The sequence below is a fragment of the Perkinsus marinus genome (assembly GCF_000006405.1).
Source record: "Perkinsus marinus ATCC 50983 genomic scaffold scf_1104296958776, whole genome shotgun sequence".
Lineage (NCBI taxonomy): Eukaryota > Perkinsozoa > Perkinsida > Perkinsidae > Perkinsus > Perkinsus marinus.
In genome coordinates this window covers 57,531-80,024 of record NW_003206626.1, presented here as the reverse complement: position 1 = coordinate 80,024, position 22,494 = coordinate 57,531, and the positions used below count along the sequence as shown (strand labels likewise).

At 48.1% G+C, this 22,494-nt stretch overlaps 5 protein-coding genes across 6 annotated transcripts; all 5 read right to left on the bottom strand.

The window, feature by feature from the left end:
- Positions 1 to 65: 65 nt before the first annotated feature.
- Pmar_PMAR029520 (Chorismate synthase, putative) lies at positions 66 to 3,985 on the bottom strand (the record flags this gene model as incomplete). The annotated part of the gene is made up of 10 exons (XM_002773495.1): positions 66 to 132; positions 182 to 298; positions 364 to 453; positions 1,263 to 1,427; positions 1,782 to 1,912; positions 1,971 to 2,173; positions 2,727 to 2,873; positions 2,920 to 2,995; positions 3,466 to 3,643; positions 3,834 to 3,985. The coding sequence occupies 10 exons, from the start codon at positions 3,983 to 3,985 to the stop codon at positions 108 to 110; spliced, it is 1,284 nt and encodes a 427-aa protein (XP_002773541.1). The 3' UTR covers positions 66 to 107.
- Positions 3,986 to 4,081: 96 nt separating this feature from the next.
- Pmar_PMAR029519 (phosphatidylinositol-4-phosphate 5-kinase, putative) lies at positions 4,082 to 11,427 on the bottom strand (the record flags this gene model as incomplete). The annotated part of the gene is made up of 30 exons (XM_002773494.1): positions 4,082 to 4,242; positions 4,880 to 5,002; positions 5,055 to 5,135; positions 5,189 to 5,337; positions 5,384 to 5,478; positions 5,532 to 5,636; positions 5,681 to 5,812; positions 6,026 to 6,109; positions 6,158 to 6,272; positions 6,325 to 6,477; positions 6,529 to 6,611; positions 6,661 to 6,706; positions 6,773 to 6,864; positions 7,360 to 7,487; positions 7,532 to 7,860; positions 8,071 to 8,215; positions 8,261 to 8,397; positions 8,446 to 8,515; positions 8,630 to 8,725; positions 8,773 to 8,854; positions 9,213 to 9,333; positions 9,409 to 9,469; positions 9,518 to 9,629; positions 9,675 to 9,720; positions 10,084 to 10,134; positions 10,182 to 10,312; positions 10,403 to 10,573; positions 10,797 to 10,963; positions 11,227 to 11,297; positions 11,347 to 11,427. 30 exons carry the CDS (start codon positions 11,425 to 11,427, stop codon positions 4,158 to 4,160), a joined length of 3,342 nt encoding a protein of 1,113 aa, XP_002773540.1. The 3' UTR covers positions 4,082 to 4,157.
- Positions 11,428 to 11,494: 67 nt separating this feature from the next.
- On the bottom strand, positions 11,495 to 13,154 carry Pmar_PMAR029518 (conserved hypothetical protein; the record flags this gene model as incomplete). Of its 2 annotated transcripts, XM_002773492.1 has the most annotated exons (9): positions 11,495 to 11,778; positions 11,823 to 11,923; positions 11,965 to 12,074; positions 12,117 to 12,235; positions 12,279 to 12,432; positions 12,481 to 12,612; positions 12,657 to 12,757; positions 12,807 to 12,890; positions 13,061 to 13,154. In XM_002773492.1, 9 exons carry the CDS (start codon positions 13,152 to 13,154, stop codon positions 11,552 to 11,554), a joined length of 1,122 nt encoding a protein of 373 aa, XP_002773538.1. In that variant the 3' UTR covers positions 11,495 to 11,551. The 2 variants fall into 2 exon arrangements, with proteins under 2 accessions (XP_002773538.1, XP_002773539.1); XM_002773493.1 differs by having other exon boundaries at positions 11,495 to 11,923.
- Positions 13,155 to 16,307: 3,153 nt separating this feature from the next.
- Pmar_PMAR029517 (conserved hypothetical protein) lies at positions 16,308 to 17,193 on the bottom strand (the record flags this gene model as incomplete). The annotated part of the gene is made up of 4 exons (XM_002773491.1): positions 16,308 to 16,469; positions 16,527 to 16,683; positions 16,905 to 17,007; positions 17,061 to 17,193. 4 exons carry the CDS (start codon positions 17,191 to 17,193, stop codon positions 16,308 to 16,310), a joined length of 555 nt encoding a protein of 184 aa, XP_002773537.1.
- Positions 17,194 to 17,857: 664 nt separating this feature from the next.
- On the bottom strand, positions 17,858 to 22,430 carry Pmar_PMAR029516 (hypothetical protein). Its single transcript, XM_002773490.1, has 21 exons — positions 22,269 to 22,430; positions 22,070 to 22,144; positions 21,915 to 22,019; positions 21,663 to 21,775; positions 21,491 to 21,617; positions 21,283 to 21,400; positions 21,095 to 21,224; positions 20,836 to 20,949; positions 20,502 to 20,616; positions 19,907 to 20,153; positions 19,794 to 19,858; positions 19,580 to 19,693; positions 19,373 to 19,441; positions 19,159 to 19,221; positions 18,944 to 19,110; positions 18,720 to 18,864; positions 18,568 to 18,670; positions 18,443 to 18,527; positions 18,281 to 18,392; positions 18,090 to 18,222; positions 17,858 to 18,046 (listed from the first exon to the last, which is right to left on the bottom strand). Exons 1-21 carry the CDS (start codon positions 22,388 to 22,390, stop codon positions 17,993 to 17,995), a joined length of 2,376 nt encoding a protein of 791 aa, XP_002773536.1. The 5' UTR covers positions 22,391 to 22,430; the 3' UTR covers positions 17,858 to 17,992.
- Between the last annotated feature and the right edge of the window lie 64 nt (positions 22,431 to 22,494).

Here is a 22,494-nt window from a genome sequence, read left to right as displayed (position 1 = left end):
TTACCCTGTACATACTTTCACACAACTACCACTCTCCAAAACGAAAGGACATAACAGCTACCAACAGCAACTTCCTAGACACTGCTCACCATCCTATGCTATATCCATCATTTATCCTCCTCACCTACCGTCCTGAATCACGACCAGCGTTACTGCCGCACCCCCCCCCCCCCCAGCATACCCCAACGTGTGCATCGGCATCCCCCTAGCCCTCTGTCGCAAGACCATGTCCATCGTAACTATAGCCGCCATGGATTCAATCAGCGGCGGGGCTCTAGGAAGTACACATGGATCATGCCTGGAAGCCAGAGAAAGCATTGAACTCAAACACCACATATCATCATCACCATCACCAACACTCACCTGCCCTTAACGGCTAGCGTCTGAGTATGCCCATCGAAGTCTGCGGTAACCTGCTCGACTCCTATAGATGACGCCGCTTTGATGCATACCCTACAAAGACACGATAATTACATTACAATGGTGTTTCACCCGTTTTACGTGAAATGGCGTAATACTCTGTGGAAAATCTGATATTCGGGTTATGCAGTAGTCGTGAAATATATTTTTCACTAGTGTTTTTCATATCACGGGTGAATCTCCAATAAACCATCACTATAACGCCTACTGTGACATGCGTGGAAAACGTTCATGAAGTGAGTATGACACTCTGCTACTCCGTTAGAAATACTTATCATATTCTACACTCGAATAGACGATTAAAACTTTCTCTTCAGCTCTTAGTTCGAAAATTCCATTATGTATCAGAATATGCATAATATACCCTCAAAAAATATCCGAAAAACGAAATATTTTTCGGGATTAAAAAGTCCAAAAAATATCTTTTCCCCCGAAAATGAGGTATTATGTTCGGGAACTTCCTATACAAAATTCCACGTTGATACGAGTAGTAGTTGAGAAGTTGAGGTTATGAAATTCACCCACGGCTTGGAGTAAAACTGTATAAAAATCAATCAGGAATTTCACAAGATCTCCTCATTGTCACCATCACGCGTAGTTCACTATGTACGTATTTCCCAACATCCGCTCATCTCCACGAACTTGTCATCTGTTTTCGAACCACTTGGGAACTTCGAATGGCCTCTACTTTTTCAATTTCTCTTGGCTATTTTCACTCTCCTCTTAAGTTTACTCTAAGAGCAATTAATCGTGTGATTTTCAAGCACATTCTAATCAACATATTTTCATCAGCATATACGTTGCATTCACATTCAAAACACATGTTCGTAACCAGCGCTCACCGGAAGTATATCGGCATGCCACTGGTAATCCCACCAAGGGTTCCACCATGGTTGTTGGTACGAGTGTGCAGGAGACCTTCCCCATCAACACCGCTTTCAAAAGGGTCATTGTTACGCGAACCTCGCAGAGTACGGCAACCGTCGAAGCCCGAGCCGATTTCGAACCTATAATACCAAATACCACACCCTCCTCATATCGAGCACATCGCGCTTGCACATTCCCTACGATTTGAAAACTATGAATATTACTGGACGAGAAGATATAGATATAAGTGAATAAAACGAAGAAATCTGGAATCAACAACAACGACAGTGAAAATCCAAGAATGACAAAACCCATTACCGATTCGAGAAAGTATGCACATAGTCAACTACTGTGTCGGTGCCGAAGTGAATATTTTGAGGAAATTTTTGTAATTTTTCGTTGGTTTTTGTCTACTCCTACCCCGATTCGTGTGCAGACTTTCATGATTATTAAGGAAACGCCTGAGCTCAGTATACTCCAATACTGCCCATCACCCTTTAGTAGCTGGTAGTGACATCATGCCCTTTGCCAACTCAGCCTCAAACTTATCCATACAAGGCTCCCCAAGGCCCACAGGACAGTGAGTAATACAGCATCCAATACTACCACCACAACTGTCGTTTGCCTGATCAACACCATAAATATCATCATCCTACTCCTACTCCACACATGACCAACCCTACTCCCTTCACTTGTAGTAGACGGGCAACCATCTGAGCTGCTGTCGGCCCATGCGGACAACGAATATAATGAGTATTGGTCAGAGTGAGGTCCCCAACTAGCACACCTCCTCCTATTATAGGGTTACCACTAATCCCATCATAAACATTGTCCTGATGATCTATAAGGTAAACCTCATCCTCCAAAGCGGCCTGGCGGATGATACCTGATTAATCAACTACGTCCAGTCTTCACTATTCTCCGACTCTAGTGCTAGTGAAACCTCCATTACTACTATATTGAGCCCTGATAGACTACTAATTACTTCAAATATAAAAACTTACTCCAGCCCTCTCATATATCTACTTTATGCAAACATCCATAAAACATGTGTATAGTATCCATAGTATAGACAAAATCAAATTTTCTAATCCGTTTTTATTCAACGCATATACGATGCCAGTATATTCCAACGGATCACCACACAAGGAGTGACCCTACACGATCATATGCATAATATTCTTGTATGCAGTATAATCGTTGGTGATCATACTACATAAACATAATACCACTATCGCCCAGCAAATCACTATACAGAAAATGACACCACACTTTTCGCTCGCCCCACGATTATATTCATATTCTTATGTGAAGTATTCACAGTATCAATGATAGGGAACTCTACTACATATACACAATAGCACTATCACCCAAGGACACTACACTTTTCAGTCGCCCCACGAGTATGTTCACAAACCCACACGTGCAGTTTACCCTACCAAATGCATCCACTTCTTCCCTAGTCGGTGGTCTCGACTTGAACCCATCTCGGATATCCTCAGGCAACCTTATCTCCATTATAGAGTCAACCCAAGCCACCACAGCACAGCCAAACTCCTTGTACAAGTACTTCTCAGCAATCGCACCTAACACAAGGCATCCATCAAGAAACACACAAGGCTGGAGGTTCACCAGCAGCAACCCTTCCTATAGTCTCCCGAGCCGAAGCCCGACCTCCACCACTGCTCGCTTTAATTCCATATTTAACCTAAGAGAAAGAAAACCATTTTTAACCATTTTTCTGTCTATTCTAAAACGTATTCGAATTCAAACCATACCGACACTACAATCTCAAATTGGCATGTACTACACCTTTGAGATGAAGAAATTAAGTTGCGGGTTCAATTCCTGGCACGGACTTTTTTCACGCATTTTCTGCTTGCTAACAGTCAAAGCGCGCAGTGATTTCAGCCAATACACGATACAGGATGATAGTAAGAATATTCCCATTCCTTTGCAGAGTACATGGACTACACTCATACGAATAGTATATGTCTCAAGACCTCAACTGGTGCAGTGACGAAGTAATAATTCGAACGAACGCTCCGAAAATGTGCTACGTGACAGACCATTCTCCGCTCGCTTCGCAACTCTTAATATCCGCATAACACAGTGTGTCATAAGTATGCTATGCTGGTGTGTTAAACACAGCAGTACACACCTCCGGCAGCCGCCTACCTGATAGGTGTAGTCAGCATGACCTGGTCGTGGTATAAGAGTAGTATTGGCGTAATCGAACTTCCTCTGGTCCTTATTCTTAACCATCATAGCCACCGGTGTCCCCAACGTAACGCCGTTCTCTGTACCCGACATGATGGTAACTTGATCAGCCTCCGATCGAGCTGTGGTCAATGTGCTGACATGAAACATATCTTATTACGATCGACCTCAAGATTCACCATCAACGACGCCCTATCAGATCAATCTCACTGATGTCCTCTGTAAAAAACTACAAAAACCATCAGTGATGGTTCTCTCAGCGTTTATATCACATAAAGGAAAAAGTGTGTCAAAAATTCCGACGATTCTATATGTACAATAACCACCTCTGTCCCGGCCGACGTCTATCCAATTGCGGTTGTACATCCTCCTCCGTTAACTCCAAACCCGGAGGTACACCATCTACCACGCAGCCCACAGTGAGGCCGTGGGATTCACCCCACGTTGACACACGGAAGGTATGACCAAAAATCGACATGGGCCGCTGAGAAGCGTAAAACTATTCAACAGCATACTCATACGCTCAACTCGAACATAAGCAATTCTCGAATGAATTTTGCACCAATGGTAGTAGAAGGAAAACACTAACGTAATGGACAGTTACGGATGAATGCGGAAGACGGTCAAGCTAGATGCATGCAGCAGGCAACTTAGGTAATGTTGGACTCGAAAAATTGATAAAACCGTTGGGCATATGTCTCTGGTGGGGCACACGATACGCCTCCCGAAGGATACCTGCGCAAACAGGTATCAATGAGATCAAAGTAAAGAAATCACTCGTGTATAAAACTCCCACAGCATTCCCATATCGTAATTCAATAAGTTCATTGCTACGAAAACTCCAACCACGAAAATAATAATAACCAAAAACCGCAGTGTCGATTTCCCATACGCGAAGCCGCTGAGCATTTCTAATGCTGACTGAGATTCCAGCCAGCCTTACAAAGTAAAACCCAAAAAAGATGATGGAAGTCAGAGAGAGCACATATGTACAGTGCGAACGAAATCGTTATTCAAATCGCCTTTGCTGAGATAATTAGCTCAATCATGAGAGTTCGTCAATAAAATCTGAGAGCGACCACCATGACGACAGCAGAATTCGATCAACAACGTTTCACAACCACTGTGATATGATTTTACCCACGAACTTGTGGAAAAGTATGCAGACGATCACTACATGTGCTAGTAAAAATACGAAAATGCTGCGGAAATTTTGGGGAATTCTTGTTGGTTTCTGTACACATCTCCTCCAAATCATAAGAAGCTTCTATAATTGATGAATAAACTCAATTGAGGAAAGCGACCATATATTCCAACACTGTTGTCAACATTGCATAAGACTACGACCTAGTGCCCAAGTACCCCGACTCACCTTATGGCCTTCAACAGCCTCTCAGCCTTCTTCTTAGTGTCATACTCGGTGAGAATATCAATCATACCGAGGAAGTACTTACAACTACCATCAACTGCGTCGAATACAGTAGAACTTCGATACCTATGATTAATAGCAGCTGCACGCATGCACAAAAGATTCACTTCATGCCCACTTTCGTCCCTGCGCGAGTCGGGTCTCCCCATCAAGTCCGTTGCCTCCAGTATTCTGACGCTTTACGGACATCTCCGCTGAACTGAGTGACCAAACTCCGTCACGCGCCACGAAATTCCATCCATCAGCCCTCACCTGTTCTCATGAATTCCCAAGAGCATTGAGTAGTCGATAATATTGTGGCGCGCGAAAAATTCACAATCTCGGCGAATCTGGTCCAATAAGGCAGCCCGTGAGGTCTCGCCAATCCTTATCTTCAGCCCGAGGCTCTCAAAATCCGTATCCTGAACGAGAAGAAAAATGTCCATACCGTAACTCCGTCAAATCTACCTTCAATGCAACACTCTTATCAAAGCCTGGTTGATCGAATCCCTCGGTCGACCGACCGATCCAACTTCCCTTCAAATCAAAACGCCGGTGCATTTCTGATCACCAACAGCACTAACATAAGCTACCCTCATACCGAGCCCGAACCCACCAACATTAGCGTTGAACATATTCCCCATCACCACGAAATACATCTTCGAATGACGCTCGTTACTCTGCCCGCCCGTGAACTCATTCGCGTGCTTGAGTCGTAAACCTGACGCCGTTTGGTGACTCGTACCAAGTGTCACACCGATATACCATGCAGACCGAAGAAACGGCAGATAAGACTGGTCCCAGCATGCTGCGATATATGGGAATAATAATCAGGCAGCATTCGCTTGAGTAACTTCTTCTCTCGAGCCGAAACAGTCTTCAACAAAAACTGACCATCTGAATGAACACAGGCCTCATAAAAACCCGAGTGCTTCCGCACCATCACCAAAAACTACGCTGTAGAATGATGGATGTCCTAGTAGGAGCTCAACCCCACGACTTCCTTCATCGTATCAACCATCCTTGTGAAACCCTCTACAACGTTTTACCGTGCGTAATTAGTAACCAGATCACGAACGATTTAAAGAGAGAAGCCCCACTAACACCCACCCGAAGTGTAATAGAAGAACGCGCCTGACTTCCCCTCGGTCGAGAGCTCCGCCAAACTTGATAGGTTTCCCAGCAGCATATTGCCTAAATCAGCAGCAACCCGCCTCAGCACTCGTTTGCCCATCCTTCTACCAAGCAACTGCTCAGGCCCAACACTCCGAAGGTACTCCTCATCCGTTATACCCGATAGCTGACGTAGGGACTTGAAAACATACGGCGCATAGTCTATAAACCTCGTTATTGTAACCTGAATTCACTCCCTACCACTACCATCTCATTTTCGGGCGCGCGCTACTTACCTTGTCAGAAACTTTGCTGTCAAATATGTTCGCAACTCTGGGCACAATAGAGAATTTATCCTTCATTAGAAAGTCCGCATCCAACACCGGACGATCAACTTCTTGAGCAAGGCGACCTACCGATATCCGGAGCCCGATCATCATGTTCAACACCTAAGACACATGGAAGTGCCCCCACCTCCCTTTTAGCGGTGTACTCCCGACCATGTTCCAATCCTCGTGACCAAAATGAACAGCTAGTCCTTTCTTAGGTCCCAATAGCCGCCGTACACGGCTAGCCTTATGGTCTAAATCATCAACATAGTCATACCACACCAAACCCTATTCCTATCCTACCCAATCGTCTCCTACTACTCTGTGGGGGCGTCGAATGAGCGTCAACCTAAGGAAAACACCGTAACTCAAAAGACATCACTACTACTACAACTGCTGCTACTACTACTACTACATCGATTCCTTCAATCGAACGATACGGATCGATGCTGCTCCCACGCCGCAAACTGTAGTGGTGCCCCGAGTCGTGCTCCGGGCCATCCCCACCTGAACATTAGCTTCTCATAAGCGACTTCGAATGATGAGCATTTCCCTCGTACTATACTACTGGACATTCAAACACTATAAAGGCAACCCATTCCTTTTCCACCACTGACGAAATATTACTCCTCAACTTTTCGTGTGATCGAAAGCGGGGAAGTTGCTACCACGAAGAGCATGCGAAGAGCTTTTGATAGGGGATCATCATAGTATAAGCCCACATCGAATTTCAACTCGTAACTCCAGTGTACTCTCTACTATCAGCAGCAGCAGCAGTGTTTGAATAAACGATCGTATTCCTCAGCTGAGTCCAGAAGTTTCCTCACTACTTATTGAAGTTTACATACATACCATTCCGGGTAGAAACGAACAGAAGCCAATGAAAATTCCTCGAATGTCACCTACGCACGTAGTTAAGCATGTGCATATCTTCCCACACCGGTCAGAGGACATCCACCAGGCATCAATAAAGTTGCAGTTTACCTACCCCCATCATACTACCAGGCGCCGCAACATTCATGCTGGCCATAGAACGGAAAAATCCATAGTCCGGCACCCTGAGCTTAGTATCACTCGGCGTATTGGGGATATCCATACCCAACTCCCCCTTAGCCCGCGGGCTCGCTGATCTGATCAATCCCTCTAGTCAATCTTCACACCCACGCACTACTACCCTTCCGAATGAACCGAGGCGTCCACTGCCAAGCCACTACCATCTATAATATTCAACAAGTGGGCCACTCTAGCGGACACATCCACTATTCTAGGCTGACTAGGACCAGAGGATGCTACTGTCACCCGAGCCACTGGCCGATGAATAGTGAGCTCCTCCTCATCAGGGATGTCCATCAATTCAACATCATCGATGCTTGTACCACGAGCGTCGTTCGGGTGGACACAACACCATAGTAGAGAAGCCCTAGAGGGCTCAGGCATGAGTTGGGACGCCGATACACCGCCCTTTACGTCCAATACCGACAATTCCGGCACATCCGTTTGGACCTACATCACACACACTCACTCACTTAGTGATCCCTCCGGTATATATAAGCATAGCGCGATGCGCACACACAAGCCTCGCGTTACGAGAATCCAATTTAACCCGAATTATTCAAGATCAACAATGCGAGTCGTCACTTAGTCTTAACGTTTCCACAATCTACCACCCTCATCAACATTCACAACCGAACCGACACAGAGGAGGTAACCTACAGCATCATCATCAACTCCCAACGCCCCCTGTCCTCCCATATATGCGGCGAGGATATCCCTCAATTCCCTCAACTCCTTCCGGAGCTCCAAACGAGTCTCATTTGATATCGGCTTGTCCGCTGATATCGACTGGGTTGATGCATTTCTAACAAGGAACTCCTCCCCTTTATTAACCTCCAACTTTCCTTACCGTCGCATAACCACTTTGGTATCACTACCACTTCTGAGCCCACGAGAAGCACCCACAGCGTTGTGGCTATAGGATGGAGTCGTGCTAGGCAGGAGCCCCAGCATTTGCAGGAAGTCCATATTGTTTTGAATACCTTCCTGATCACCTTACCATACCACTCCTCCGCCACATCACACGAAGACTACCTTATAATCCTCCTCCGTCATCACTCTAACCCCGTCCTCGCTCATCCCAGAGGCCAGCTCAGTGAACAACCTGAGGCCAATGATCGTACCATAAAAGCCCCGAGTTTTCACATTCCCATTCCCTCGTAAAATCTTCTATTCCAAGTACATACCACAAACCCATCAATCCCCATGCCGCACCTACCGTCTTATACGCCTCTCACTGACCAGCCGCCTCTCCTCTCTAGTCTCCTCCTTTTCAAACAGGTTCGTCACAGAGTGGCACGCCATTATCATGTCCCTACCATAAATCCCCCACATCAGCCTCACACCTACCCCACAGCTCACCTAAACTCGTTGTAGGTAAGTCCACCATGACCCCCAACGTCCGCCATACGGAAGCTCAAGCTCAGCTTCTCATAGTCGGTGCCTACAACCACCATCTACTACATCACATCTCTTTGGAGTATATATTCGCTTTCCTCAGCTGAGCTCAGTAGTTCCCCCAAACTTTGAAAAATTACATACAAATTCGTGTAGAAACATACAGAAACCAATGATAAACTTCCAAAATTCCCAACTTCGACACCAACACACGTAGTTGACTCTGTGCATATCCTCCAGGCCCCTCACTCCTACTCAAACTAGCCGAACCTCCTCAATTCTATTGACCGCCCTAATTCCCGACAGACCACGCGCTTAGGAGTATATAACCATATGAGATGTGTTCCTGTATTTTTTCACGACGATTTCCGCGATCCCTTGCCTTGACAAGCGCGATTGCCTACCTCTAAGCATAACAGCAAGACTGTTGACGAACTCCTTGAACGTGAGTGTCCCATCGCCGTCGGTATCAAATGCTGCGAACATCCGTAGAGGGATGAAGCTGCTCGAACCCAACCCTAGTATCTAATAATGTGAATCTACACCACAACACAAGCCACGGTCGAGCCTCGGCCATGATGCATTGTTCCCTACTATTACCCCCAACGTATTACGAAAGTCCTCCTCCATCATGCGCCCACTTGGAGCCACCTTGAGAAACCTGATATACTATCAGTCTTCCTATCAGCTTGCTTGAATCACCACTCACCTGTCATACAGGGCCTCCACCTCTTGTTGAGTCAACTTAGTCTCTTCTGCCAGGCTAGCGACGGTTGTCTTCGGTAATCGTCTCGGCGCTGAGACCCTCTGCGGCTCCCCGACTAAGTGCGGCCTTTATAACAGACGATATAGCCGAGGAGTGGTACCATTCTGCAAGCCGCAAGTGCAAAATGACATCCTCCTTCTCGTCGCCTGTCACCAGACTATGACCAATGGAGAGTAATAATAAGGACAGGCGAACGCCCCAAAGAGGTAAGCATCAACGACTCGAATAACACGATACCATAGTAGATGAGAGAGTGGCCCATTGCCATTTCATGCAGCACTACGAATAAGATAATGACTGTAGTAGTAGTAGGAGCATACCCTCCTGCCATAAGACTAGCGATGAATCTCCAACAACAGAAGGAGTTGTGAATTGAAAGAGTGATGAATGCATACGTCCTAATCCAGGTACCTAACACACCTTCCATTCACACCATCCTCGAGCTGACCAACAAGGTACGACCCTGCTTACTGTTGAGGCATGGCGCTCCGTAGCTCCTCCTCGCTCACCTTGCCCATCATTGCTGCTACTGGGCTGGCATCAGGACTAGAACCTCCAACCTAAAACGAGGAAGGACGGGAAGCCCACGGACAGGAGTGCTTGCTACGGCCGTGGAGCCCATATAAAAACTATGCCGGTCGGCAGCATTGCCATAGCATGCGAATCTCATGTGCTGTTGAGGACTAGCGACTGCAGTTGTAGCATAAGCACCAGGGATTGGTGTGGCTCCATAAGGTGCTAAAAACAAACAATATAGCCCAACGGTTAGTATGACCACCTCTCTTTCAAGTAACTCAAGTTCGATCCCTGCACCCGCCCCATTACTACCAAAATGCCCAGTGCATGTTGCATGTGGAAGTCCAGGCGTATGAACAAACTGCATCCCTGCATGTTGGCTCAAGGGTGTTGATGTAAAGAATCCCGCGGGCATATACACTCCATCACCACCAGTGTGATGATGAGGAGGAGAAGGACAACTCTCCACCGGCACCACTCCACCTAAAGCCAACCTCCTTCACCAACCGCTCGATGGCCCCCCTACAACAACCCTGTTGCCGAGTATAGTCCATCGGCAGGCCAGGGGTATAAGCCTGCCATTCCCTAGGGTGTAGCCCAGGAGACCCATACACTACCCCCGAGCAGCAGGCCCCTTGACATGCTGTTGCCATCGTGTCTTCACCTATCTACGATCTTCCCCTCACCAAAAACCCCTCCACCCTACTGTATGCACTCCCTCGCTTATCAACCCCTTGCTGTAGATAAGGCACGTATTGGCCTCCCATTCCATAGCCACTATATTCATAAGGATGAGCGCTGCCTGCCGTAGTAGGTGCCGGTGTGAACACACTAGAGTGGTTCAATGCATTGCCTTGTTGCCGAGGGTCGTATCTAACTCCACCCTTCCCATTTCCACACCATCTCACTCCTTACACCAGACGGAAGACTACCGTGTAGAGCCCACTGTACGGCTGCGACACAGGACTGGCCATCGAACTCATACCACTGGGAGAAGCTACCAATGGTACGTCAACGTCATTATGATGGTGATGACCAGAGCTCCTGAAACACACACCCCACGTCCCTCCATTCCCAAGATAGGAATAGTCAACTATCCACCCGACTCTCGTAAGTGCCGAGCGTCTGGACCTCACCTCTCAGGAGTGCCGCTGTTCTCTGAGGATGTCGGCCATACTGCGGCCGGCCAAGCCTCGTCGCCTCTCTCCTACCAACAAGGACCCTCATTCGCAATCACCCCTTGCCAAGCATCTCACAACATTGTGGTCTCCCATGTACATCTCGGGTGTCCTCCCATCCACCTTATACATGGCCGACTCGACAGAGGGGCACGACATGATAGCGATGGGAAACAGCTGTAGTTGATGCAATCCATTTACCGCACTGAACTCATCACGCTCCGTTGCAGAAATGTATAACGCATAAGTACGGTGGCAATTACGGTCGAATTCACTGACACTCTCATTCCACAACGTCCATGACAGGATCGAAGGCCGTCTCCTCCTCATCAATATCCTCAGTACTGGCTTGGCTAAGATAATAAGTAACGTGTGGTGCGGTAGGGACAACCGCTCCATACATGGTGACGTGCCGACACGCTAAAGACCAAAATGTCACCGCAAGCAACATCCACACCGCTGTGAACAACAAGGCCACTGACCAACTCTTGGACCAGTCCGCTATTGCACCTGGAAGACTAATAATAGAGGGAGACTACAAAGACTATACATACCAATAATCACTGGACTGGGGAAATCGCCAATAAGGTGGCTTACTCCAATCGATATAGCTAGGCCCTGGCTCCGGACGTCCTCAGGAACGGTGCTCATTAGCCTGAGCAACGACTCCGATACCGCTATCTCCATTACCACTACCCAACATTGCTCGGTGCTGTAGTCGCAAATGATGCCAACAGAGCGACTGACATCATAAAAAGGAAGGCCCAGGTCGACTTGGCCGTTGCTGTCAAAGCAATCGATAGTGCCTGCTGATACCACCATGCACTGCTGAGAACAACTCCAACTACCCCTATAGCGCTCATCACGGAGGATATCTTAGACCCACTCCTGGCTCGAGTAGTTGCACTTGGATCCTTTCCAGCTACTTTATCACTGAGCCAACCGCCAAAATACGTCCCCACTACCCCTACACAATGACATCCCCTATCTCCGCTATACCGAGGGCCTACCTGTGAATACAGTAGCAAGGCCCAGCCCCAGTGTGGCAACAGCCTGGCTGGCTTGGAGAGACTCCCGCAGTATCGTGGGGCCGTGCACTGCCAGACCACCAGCTACGAAGTTGAAGGCAGCAGATCCGAGGCAAATGAGTACAAACGGCCTCGACTGAGGAAAGTAACCTTCACGCGCCACAAAATAGGCAGCTGTCACTACCATGAGGACTTGCTTGATGTCACCAATAAGGCTCGTAGTCGAAGCATTGAGCTCCGTATACTGGTGAGCATTCGTCGAAAACCTCCACTGCCATCTCACACACAGTACTATTACTGGTATCATCAAACATGCCTGACAGGTCGACTGATTATACTCATCGACGCTCCAAGTATCACCTCAACAAGGAAGATGGTCTTACCACCCGCCCAGGAAGTTACCCCAGATGTCACTATATTACCAAGAGCAATTCCAACGTATATCGACATGAAAAAGAACCCTGATACCACAAAGCGTCAACAATATGCACTCATCCACATCAGGGTTACCGAGATAAGACGACTTCCGTCCAGCAGGAGAGGCATCGTCGATCACTACTGGTGCCAGAGAGCAAAACGCAGCTTCACCAACACCTAACGGCTCATTCACTAACCTAAACTGGTGAGAGCTCACCTGTGAGAAGTCTACACCATAGTAGTGCATTATAACTATTCCCAACGAACAAGTACGTTGATGCGCAGGAGGCCGTCCAGACTATCAAACCTGTTGGCACCACTATCCCCCTTCATAGAAAGGACCCTACCTATGGCTATGGACCGAGCCGTCCAACAAGGGCCTCTCCTAGAGAGTCGGGCGAATATAGGAGATGCGATAGTGTATCTAGGTACATAAGGCATAAGGATTGACTTACCACTGATCATGGTAGTACCCGAACATGAACACTGAACCAAGCCAGCCTGCTGCGGCTGAGCTCAAGGGTAGAGAGTCTTCTTTGTGAACTGACTCTTTTATATGGGGAAGCAGGCCTATCCTAAATACCCTAGTACACGCAGGTTCGACCCTGAGTCGGGGTATACTACCAGCGAGGACTCCTCGGTCCATGTACACCAGTAGCTCACAGGCTATGAAAAAGAATAGCTGTGTACGGGGAGAGAGCCGCCTTGGGGGCTCGGGCTCATTAGAGCCTCTCGCCGAAGATGATGCCATGCGAGTGACCTATTCCTCAAAGCACAGTGCATCATGAGCCTTGTTGCTCAGAACGGAAAAGTCGAGGAAATACAAGATGTGCAAGATCGACACAATATTTGATTTCACTCCTACACTAGAAATGTTTATCACTCTGGTATCCAATGAAGTCACCCTCTTCTTACGAACCACAACACCTGTCCCTCTCATCCCACTACAAAAACTACGGCACGCCCTTTGGAACCCTTCCTAGTTGCATCGTGTATCTTTCGACCCTTGATCGTGTTCCTTCACCTCTACTTTCCACACGATGTCAACAGCTTTGAGAGGCACACACCAACAGCATAACAACACGTTGGATCAGCACTTCTACTGTGAGAACACACCCCCTATCCCTGACTTGAGCACAACAGACAGGCAACGCCCGAGGCTGTACTAACATCCTCACAAGTAGAGCCTTGGCCTTCGATGGCCCATGCATGCACATCTTCTGTAAAGCACACGGTGAAGCCCTATACCGCTCGATGGGAGAATGCCCCTCTTGTGGACAGGGCAATGCTCGGGTACTGATACTTGCACCATCCCGTGCCGGACACTCTTCCCTTCGTGAGGTCCGACTGGTTAGTCTCCAAGGAGGACCTCAACCACAGCGAGACGACTCCAACTTGAATTTGCAATCAGTGGGGACCATCACGAGTCCGTATCGAGGCTGATCTCCCTTTCTAACAACTCAGTCTGGTTTGATCGGGGCGAGCCCCAGTGAGATTATTGAAGCCTGGGAGAGTTACCTCAGATTTCAACTAAACCAGAAGCTCGTTACAGGCCAGAAAACTATGGTCAAGAAAGAGAGTAATCGCATGGCTGTGGTGCCACGCTCAGTTGAAACCGCGATCGTGTTCCATCGCATACAACAGGACATTCAGAAAAAATTTGGTATGAAGATTAGTGTTGGGATATGTGTTCGCTTTCCTCAGCTGAGCTCGGTAGTTTCCTCACTGGTCATGGGAGTTTATGCATGAACTCGGGTGGAAGTGGTCAGAAACCAACAAGAATTTCGCAAAATTCCCTCTAAATTTTCATATTGTCACCGACACACGTAGTTGACCATGTGCACATCTCCCACACTGATAAAAATCGTTCATATAAGTGTACCAAAGTGTAACCGACATTTTGTGCTGCATTCAGTGGGGTATCACAAATCTGTTTTTTCTGGCAGTTGTTCGAGAGAAGCTGCGAGCTATGAAGTCACGGTATCCTGAGGTGAATGGATATTCACATCGTATCGCCGCCGAGATTCGCTCACAGATCGCACAACACGCCCAACTAAAGCTGCGGTATGAAGATCTTCTCAAGGTGTATATGGAGACACGGGCAGAATATAGAGACACATTAGACAGGTAAGGCCTCCATGCTATCGAGCTGAACGATTGATGTGCATTCGAGACTCTTGCCGATTATGTGGGCGTTATGGTGTCTCAGAATCGCAGCAGCAAAGACCAGGGTCGCCCAAGTGAATGAACTACAAGATGTGATGGAGGGCATTTGTCGGCAGTCCGAGATCACCACTCGTGCTAGCAGCACACCGCAGGTAAGTCAAATTGTCCCAATCCCGGTCCCCGATTTGTCTATAGTTGTTCCTCCAGACGATATCAAGAACAGCAATTAGCAGTGGGGGCATCTCGGGCTTTCGAGGTGTCTCTGGCGCGCCAATCTCAGTTACTGGGAAGCGCCGAGCTCCTTTCATGTGATTTCCATCTGGCCCCGAGTGCTCTAGTGTTTGATAGTGGAGCTCTAGGTAGGATTAAGGACCCCTTATACGCCTATACAATAGAGTACAGCTTCCAGGAGTACCGATCTATAGTTTGCCAGTCTAGGGTGTCCGAGATATATAGCGCCAGAATCCTCCGAGGGTCGTAGTCCGCCCTCTCTGGGATAATACAATATGGTCAGTTGCGTGGTTAGAAATCGTAAGGAGAGTTTAGGTCCGTTAATAGACATTATTTGCTTATCATCTCAGTACATACGCCTAGATGTGATTCGCACCGCGTAAAACTTGTTCTAAACTAATAGTGCAGGCTAGTGTTGAATCCCTAACGGTTCGCCCTAACTCGAGAAACGCAATTGCGACTGTTAAAACTAATCCTTCAAATGTAACTGCGAACTTCTCCGCCAGTGTGCCGACAAGCTTGTCGTATTCTGACACCAATCACCGGAGGGATATACCGACAAGATCCTCCTGTAAAGTTCTCCTCGCACATGCACTCTTCAGCGTCGTGTGACACTAGTCAAAAATTTTCCGTGTAGTACAGAGCCTGTACGCCCTCTAGAAGACTTTCTCAGCTTGTCCACAACCGTCGGTCGGCTTGTTTGACTACTCTCGCAACCACCGACATATTATGGGCGATCTCAGGCAGTCTATCCTCAGTAGACACGTGCAAATTCTACGCATAACGAAGGTCATCTGACCAATCTCGCCTACACCTTCCACGATAGCATCCTTTCGACTAGATCGGAAATGATTCTCCTGTCAAGCTAAGCATCGAAAGGAATACACACGTCTTCCCCAAGCTAGGCATCGCGGAGTCTGCAACGTATGGCGTTCTAATTCTCTACTAACCTGAATTTGTACGCCAGAATTCATACTATAGCCAAGCTGATGGCACAGGAACTATACGGTCAACCCGCTACTATACGAATACACGCAGCAACTCACAAATGATTGAATAACTAAATCCTTCAAATGAATGAAACTACTCTGTTTTAGATACAGCATTAAGTATGCTTACTAAGCGGCGAGCAGCTCTGTCAAGTAGAACCAATGCATCAACCGCTGGGTAGTGAATGAAAAGTCGATCCTTTTCACTTTACAACTTCTCCATGATGTTGGAGGACCTCGAGCACGAGAGACCAGTTCCATCGGGCTCGACCTCTAGATCAGTGATCTTGCCATTATCGACGATAGCGGCGAACCTCTTAGTGCGGATGGGTCCGAGGACATCAGTAGCATCGAAGTTGGTACCAAGAGCCTGACATCAACACTCCATAATACCCTCGTTGAAAGAAGACTAAACCATATGTCCTACCTTGGCAGCCTCGCCATCGACATCGGATAGCATGCGGACCTTTCCGTCAGCACCCTTGATCTTTCCCCAAGCTTGCATCACAAAGGGATCATTCACAGCCATACAAGCAACAGTCTTAACACCCTTCTGCTGGAGCTTGTCATAATCACGAATGAAACTGAAAGTAGACAGTTCTCAACAATGTACCATCACACGAGTTACACACGGGACGCACGGCTGCTGCTGCTCTCAGAGAGAAGATTACAAGTCATGAGCATCCATTGTCGGTTCTGCTTCAGAATCCGATGAAGTGGAACGAGATATTCATTTTAACATCACAGAGCAGCACTCCTCTTCAACACCTCAAAAGTTTAGACAACTATCGAACACGCTCCTTACCCAGGCAAGTGAGATTGGTCACAGGTTGGAGTGAATGCGCCGGGAACTCCAAAGAGGATTCCCTTGTCGTTACCGAAAATATCGCGAAGCGACTTGGTGTCACCTGAGGAAGACATGAATAACAAGGAGGACACCTACGCCATACACCGAGCTTACCAGGGTCAGCCTCCCTCACAGTCACATTGGGCAGGGCATCGCCGACAGCAACGGAAAAGCACCTAGCGGCCATCATACGGCTGGCAGGGGCAACAGCAGCAGACACGGATCCAGTAGCAATACGGGAGAGCATTATCGAACTTGTGAAAAATCTAAGAGCAGCACCCACATGGTTACGCACTAGCATCACCAAGAAGCGGTAAATTAATGAATTACAACCCTAATTAGCAACACTGCATTTTTCGCTACGCCCCCGAGATCGATGGGACATCAAAGATACGACTTTTGTGTGCACTAGAAGGATACTTGGCGAATACCTTGTCTTCGACTGATCAGAACGCTTCGTTGCTGTTCATCATTCTGTATGGATGGCAGAGCGGGAGCGAGATCCACTCTTTCTGTTTGACTTGTCAGAGTGTTATGTTCCTATACGCGCCGCGTATGACGCGGAACGCTCACCCCCTCCCCCCTTGAACTGGAATATGGACGAGAAATGGCAGAGGATTTGATGGCGAGAGAACAGACAAACAGGAAAGACATGATGGAGGCCGCAACCAAGCGCTGCCCAGGTCGGAGATACATGATCAAGCCAATATTGCCGTCGTTGTCGAATCAACACAGCGATTGTCACTGACAATTTTTCATAACGAGTTTCAGCTCGGGCCACTTCTCGGGACTTGAGCCGCAGTACGATCATCGCAATTGAGTTAACTCTATTCACCGTGGATCACTAGAGAAGACCTCAACTCTGCTGACTAACACGACGCCATTCGAGAATCGAGGACAGTATTGTTGTAAATACAGCGGTTGATTATGAGACGTTGTACAAATACATACAGCAGCGTATACACCACCAAATACAGGCAAGAGGAGAAGGAGTGAAACTCTACCAGAAACTTCCTCCACTGCAGCTGCCACTAGAGCCTGATGCCCTAATTCCTCCTGCGAGCCAGATACGCAACCCCAAGGCCGCACAGAGTGGCGATCTGACAAGGGAAAGATCTAATCGGTCAGATTCACTGAACTTACCCCGACAACGGTTGTGGTCTCCAACACTATCTGCCTCCTCCGAACCCGTTCGCATTGAGCTCTATGGGCCTCTAGCTGTGAGCTGAGATCCTTGATAAGGAAGTGGCCTACTCCTTCACCAGGCATCCTATACCTACCCAAACAACGACTCTATTCCATCACCACCGACCAGCGAGTTGAAGTTAGCTCACCCGAACTTCCTGTAGTAGTTCCGGACGCCCACACCTGAGATGACTGCGATCTTGGAGTATCCTCGCTCGACCGCCATGCGCTCAGCTTCAGCCAATAATCTTCTGCCCAGGCCTGCTCATGGTACAAATGGGGCGAAGAGGACCTTCGTCTCTGCAGCCTACCTGTGTGCTGCACTGGAGCTACATCCGTTCCCCCTGCTGCCGATGATAAGTGACTGGATGAGTGCAACGATGTAGCGTTGGAGATCTGTTGGATTGATGGTCAAAAGAATAAGACATCCTCGTACCTGGCTCATTGCTCTATCAGCCTTATGCTGGCGAACAGCTTGTACTGTGCCGTAAACATGAAGCTCGCGAATCAGAGCACAGCCGCTGAGCTCCGGGAAGACCCTGGCAGTCCAACAATAGGCGATAACACCGTGAGATCCACTTCACCCACTTATGTCGCTGGGTCAGCCCGTTGTCGTTGAAACGGAGCCGCAAGAGTCCATACAGTGGAGCGTTATCCTTTGGTGTCGCATCCTCGAGACCAGTCCCAAATACCCAAGATCGAGCTGCTCTCCATACGGACTGCTGTAGTGTAACTGAAGGCTCAGACATGGTCGCAGGTTCGATCCCCGGCGACGATATTTTCCGCAGTGTATTCAACTATTCTCTCCCTACCGCATTTGTCAGCACCCGCACTGAGCTTGGCCAAGACCAAGGACCCCATCCCGGGCGTCTCCGCAGCAGAACTCTCTGTCCGCTGGGCCTTGCGTTGCTTCTTGCTTTTCTTCTTCTCCTCCTTCTTCAGCTTCTTCTTCATGCCTCTTTCAGTAGCCCCACCACCCCTAACAAGACCACTACGCGATACCCTTCAACCCAGCTCCAGTACGTACACTCCTCGATCAATGCTCCCCTCAAAGCTAAGGAAACACTCATCGCCATCACTACTACGATACCTGAAAGAGCCACCAACATGAATCCCTACACACCACTACCATGCTGGCCACGCCGTTGTTCTCTACGGGGATCTACTACGCGACGACGTATAGCAAACATAACGACGAAGTCTGACTCCAGTTCTAGCCCAGCGACATGGGAACCCATTACCATCGCTTGACGAGTCGTAGAAGGGAATCGTCTTCAGGCCAATCCCTCACTTCCCGGCATCGTATGCATCTGAAACGAGTAGTTAAACTTTCCCTCTCATAATGCGATTCTCATTGCCGCGAGCTCCTGGAGGATCGCCCAGTGAGCCAAGACAACAATGTGCGACCCTGTTGGGACTTTATCCTCTCTAGATCCTAGGACTACTACCTGCAGTACTTTCCCTGCTTGGCGAGCTCCTTGAAAATCATCTGTCGAAGGTTGGTATTCTGGTTGCCAGCGATGATGGAGACCTCCGGAATATCCCGAATCACTCGATTAAGCCTGATCATGCAGCCTTGGATAGCCACACACAGCAAGTAAGAGGAACTCAAAGTTAATATGCAGCATCACGAGGAATGCCAAGAGGAACAGCAGATCCTACCGTATCCAGGGATGCACCCGAGCCTTAGTCCACACCAATAAGTCCACGAGCAACTTCGGGTTTTTCTGCAGCACACAAGCCCTCAATTGACAGGAGTATCAAAAAGCACTCACCTCGGTGTAGGGTATATAGCTGCCTTCACTATACCACTTCTCGATGGTGCTGAAGGGGGTGACCTCACAAGGGTAGATCTTCCAATGGTCGGCCTGTAGATGGGGGGTCTCCAGCACGAACTGGAACATCTCCCTGTCCTTCTCGGGGTCGGAAGTAGGCAAGTCGGGCATGAGGTGAATGTCCACCTTGAAACAGGACTCCTTCAGAAGCTTCACGGCCTTAATGGAATCTTCCACGGTGTGACCTCTGAAATCGACGACCTCACGCTCAGTAGAACAGAGATTGCTATGACAACAATACAGTCAACTCTGGCACAGGGAATGAGCTGTTCCATCGTTAACGAGTCGTAGGAGGACACAAATTATGGTGAAATCGCGTCAGTCGAGGTTCGACTAGTGATATTGGTATTGTTCGACTGTCAAACAATACCAACGTAATCCAGTTTTCCACAATTCGATGGAAGCAAAGTAGGAATAGAATTGAAAGCTGCGAGGAGCGAGGGTTATTGAATTCTCCATCACTAAAGAGGCATTCAAGAGGAAGGTCCTCCTCGAGAATCCACCAGTGCTTGGCTCAGTAGCCAACCCGCCTCACCTGTTGATAGTTTTCAATATTTGGTTGTCCGTATGCTGTACACCGATCTGGACTCTGTGCATCCTAGAGTCCTCAGCCTTCTCAGCTCTGTTGGGTTTATGTAGTCCGGACGAGTCTCCAACGTCAGACGTGAATTACATGAGACTCCCGCTGAGCAACGATGAGGGAAAATAGTACTCCTAGCACAGGGCGAATACAGTTGAGGTGTAATTAGCCAACGAGGATTAGGATTTTATCAGTGCATGTCACAACCAATGTGATATTTTCAATCGTACAGGAAGAGGCCACTCCCATTGTTGGGTTTATGAGAACAACAAGACAGTTCCCCTATTACCAATGATCTTGCAATCAGAAACTTCATTCCGAACCTGTTCCTCCTCCAAAGAGAGCTTTCCGCGATATAGGCTATTCAGGGCAGGCATGCTGTGCGCCTCCAAGGAAGATACATCTAAACGGCGGGGAAAGACAGTGAGAACCCACAAGGTGCCCATGCATAATTCGAACAATCAATAGACCTCCAAACAGGCTCATCCGAGTCAGTAGTTGTCACCAACATAGATGCTGGCGTGAGAGCTGATCTGCACTAGTATTACCCAACTTCCTATTCTTTGCGATGGCATTCTCGTTGAAGACATTAGCAGCATAGAACAGATCTCTGCAGAACTGCTCCTGGTACTCTGGAGGGTAGAAGGACCACGTTCCACCCAAGACGATGATCTCAACCTAGGTATAACAAAATGCAGGCAGTGGGATTCGAACCAGGGACCTTCCCTTTAATTACTTTATCCACAGTATGTCCTTGTCTCGCTAGAGTGGTTGCACGGTCCCAAAACTGCAATACTGGATCGAACTTGTTCTGATTTGCTCGCGCTACTGCCGGCTCCGTAGACAAGTAGGACCTGAAGGCTGTCGATGCCATCGTACGCCTCCTTACCGAGAAGATGAAGCCCAGAAGATGTCACTAAATGTGTATATTCCTCCACTACTACCTCGGCTGGCCAGGTTCATTAGGGCAATAATAGCAATCATTGGGACAAGAGAAGGGTCCGGGGGCAGTGACTATGGTGATGACCACTACTCCCGAGTTGGAACGAATAGACTTCTTGAGGAAGATGCCTGAGGGGGCAGCACTGTTCGACTGAGACCAAGCATGCACATTACGCTCAAAGTGTTCGTTCTGTTGGACGTCTCCCCGTGTAACCAGGGTAGTATAGGCCGCCTGCAGCTGGGCCTTACTAGGAACCAGTTTGGCCTTCCGCAGCACTGCTCGATATCTGCTCTCACATATGCAGATATATAGATACTTTATAATATATACTATATACATGGGCAGTATATAGTGGAGTACGATGACCGATTAGACCCCATATCAAAAGGACCCGAGTTCGAATCTCCCCACCGTCACTATATTACGAAGCCTTGTAGGACTGTTCAGTAGATAGATCGTATTCCAGGAGATCCTTCACGAAGCACTCGACCTTGGGCCAGTCAGTATCCGCCTTCACTCGATGCTGATACCTTTCCATTAACATCTCCCAACCATCACCAACACTACTATGGTCACTCACTCAGTCCACTCCTCAGTGTACAGGTCCTTAGCCTGCATATGCTTCGTCTGGGCATCAGTCGTACATATGTCGTACCTTTCCATCGGGGAATGAACAACTATGCCAACATAGGAACGCCCTCCGGATGCCCCAGATCGAGGCGTATCAAAAATAGGAAATAACAATACTACTGCAGTGCAGTAGAGAACTCCCCTAGTACTGTTTCTGGCCTTCGACCATGTGTTCTCTTCCCATCTCAGCTGTCGTGTCAGCTACAGTAGAAGCCTCAGTCGGTACTCCCTCACTACTCTCCCTTTCAAGTGATGATGGAGCTGCTGTCATTCGTCCGAGGAAAGATGCAGTGGCAACAGCAACTAACGCCACGATCACTATCACTCATTTCGATATCGTCCTTCACTACCCCCAAACTGGATAACCCAACATCT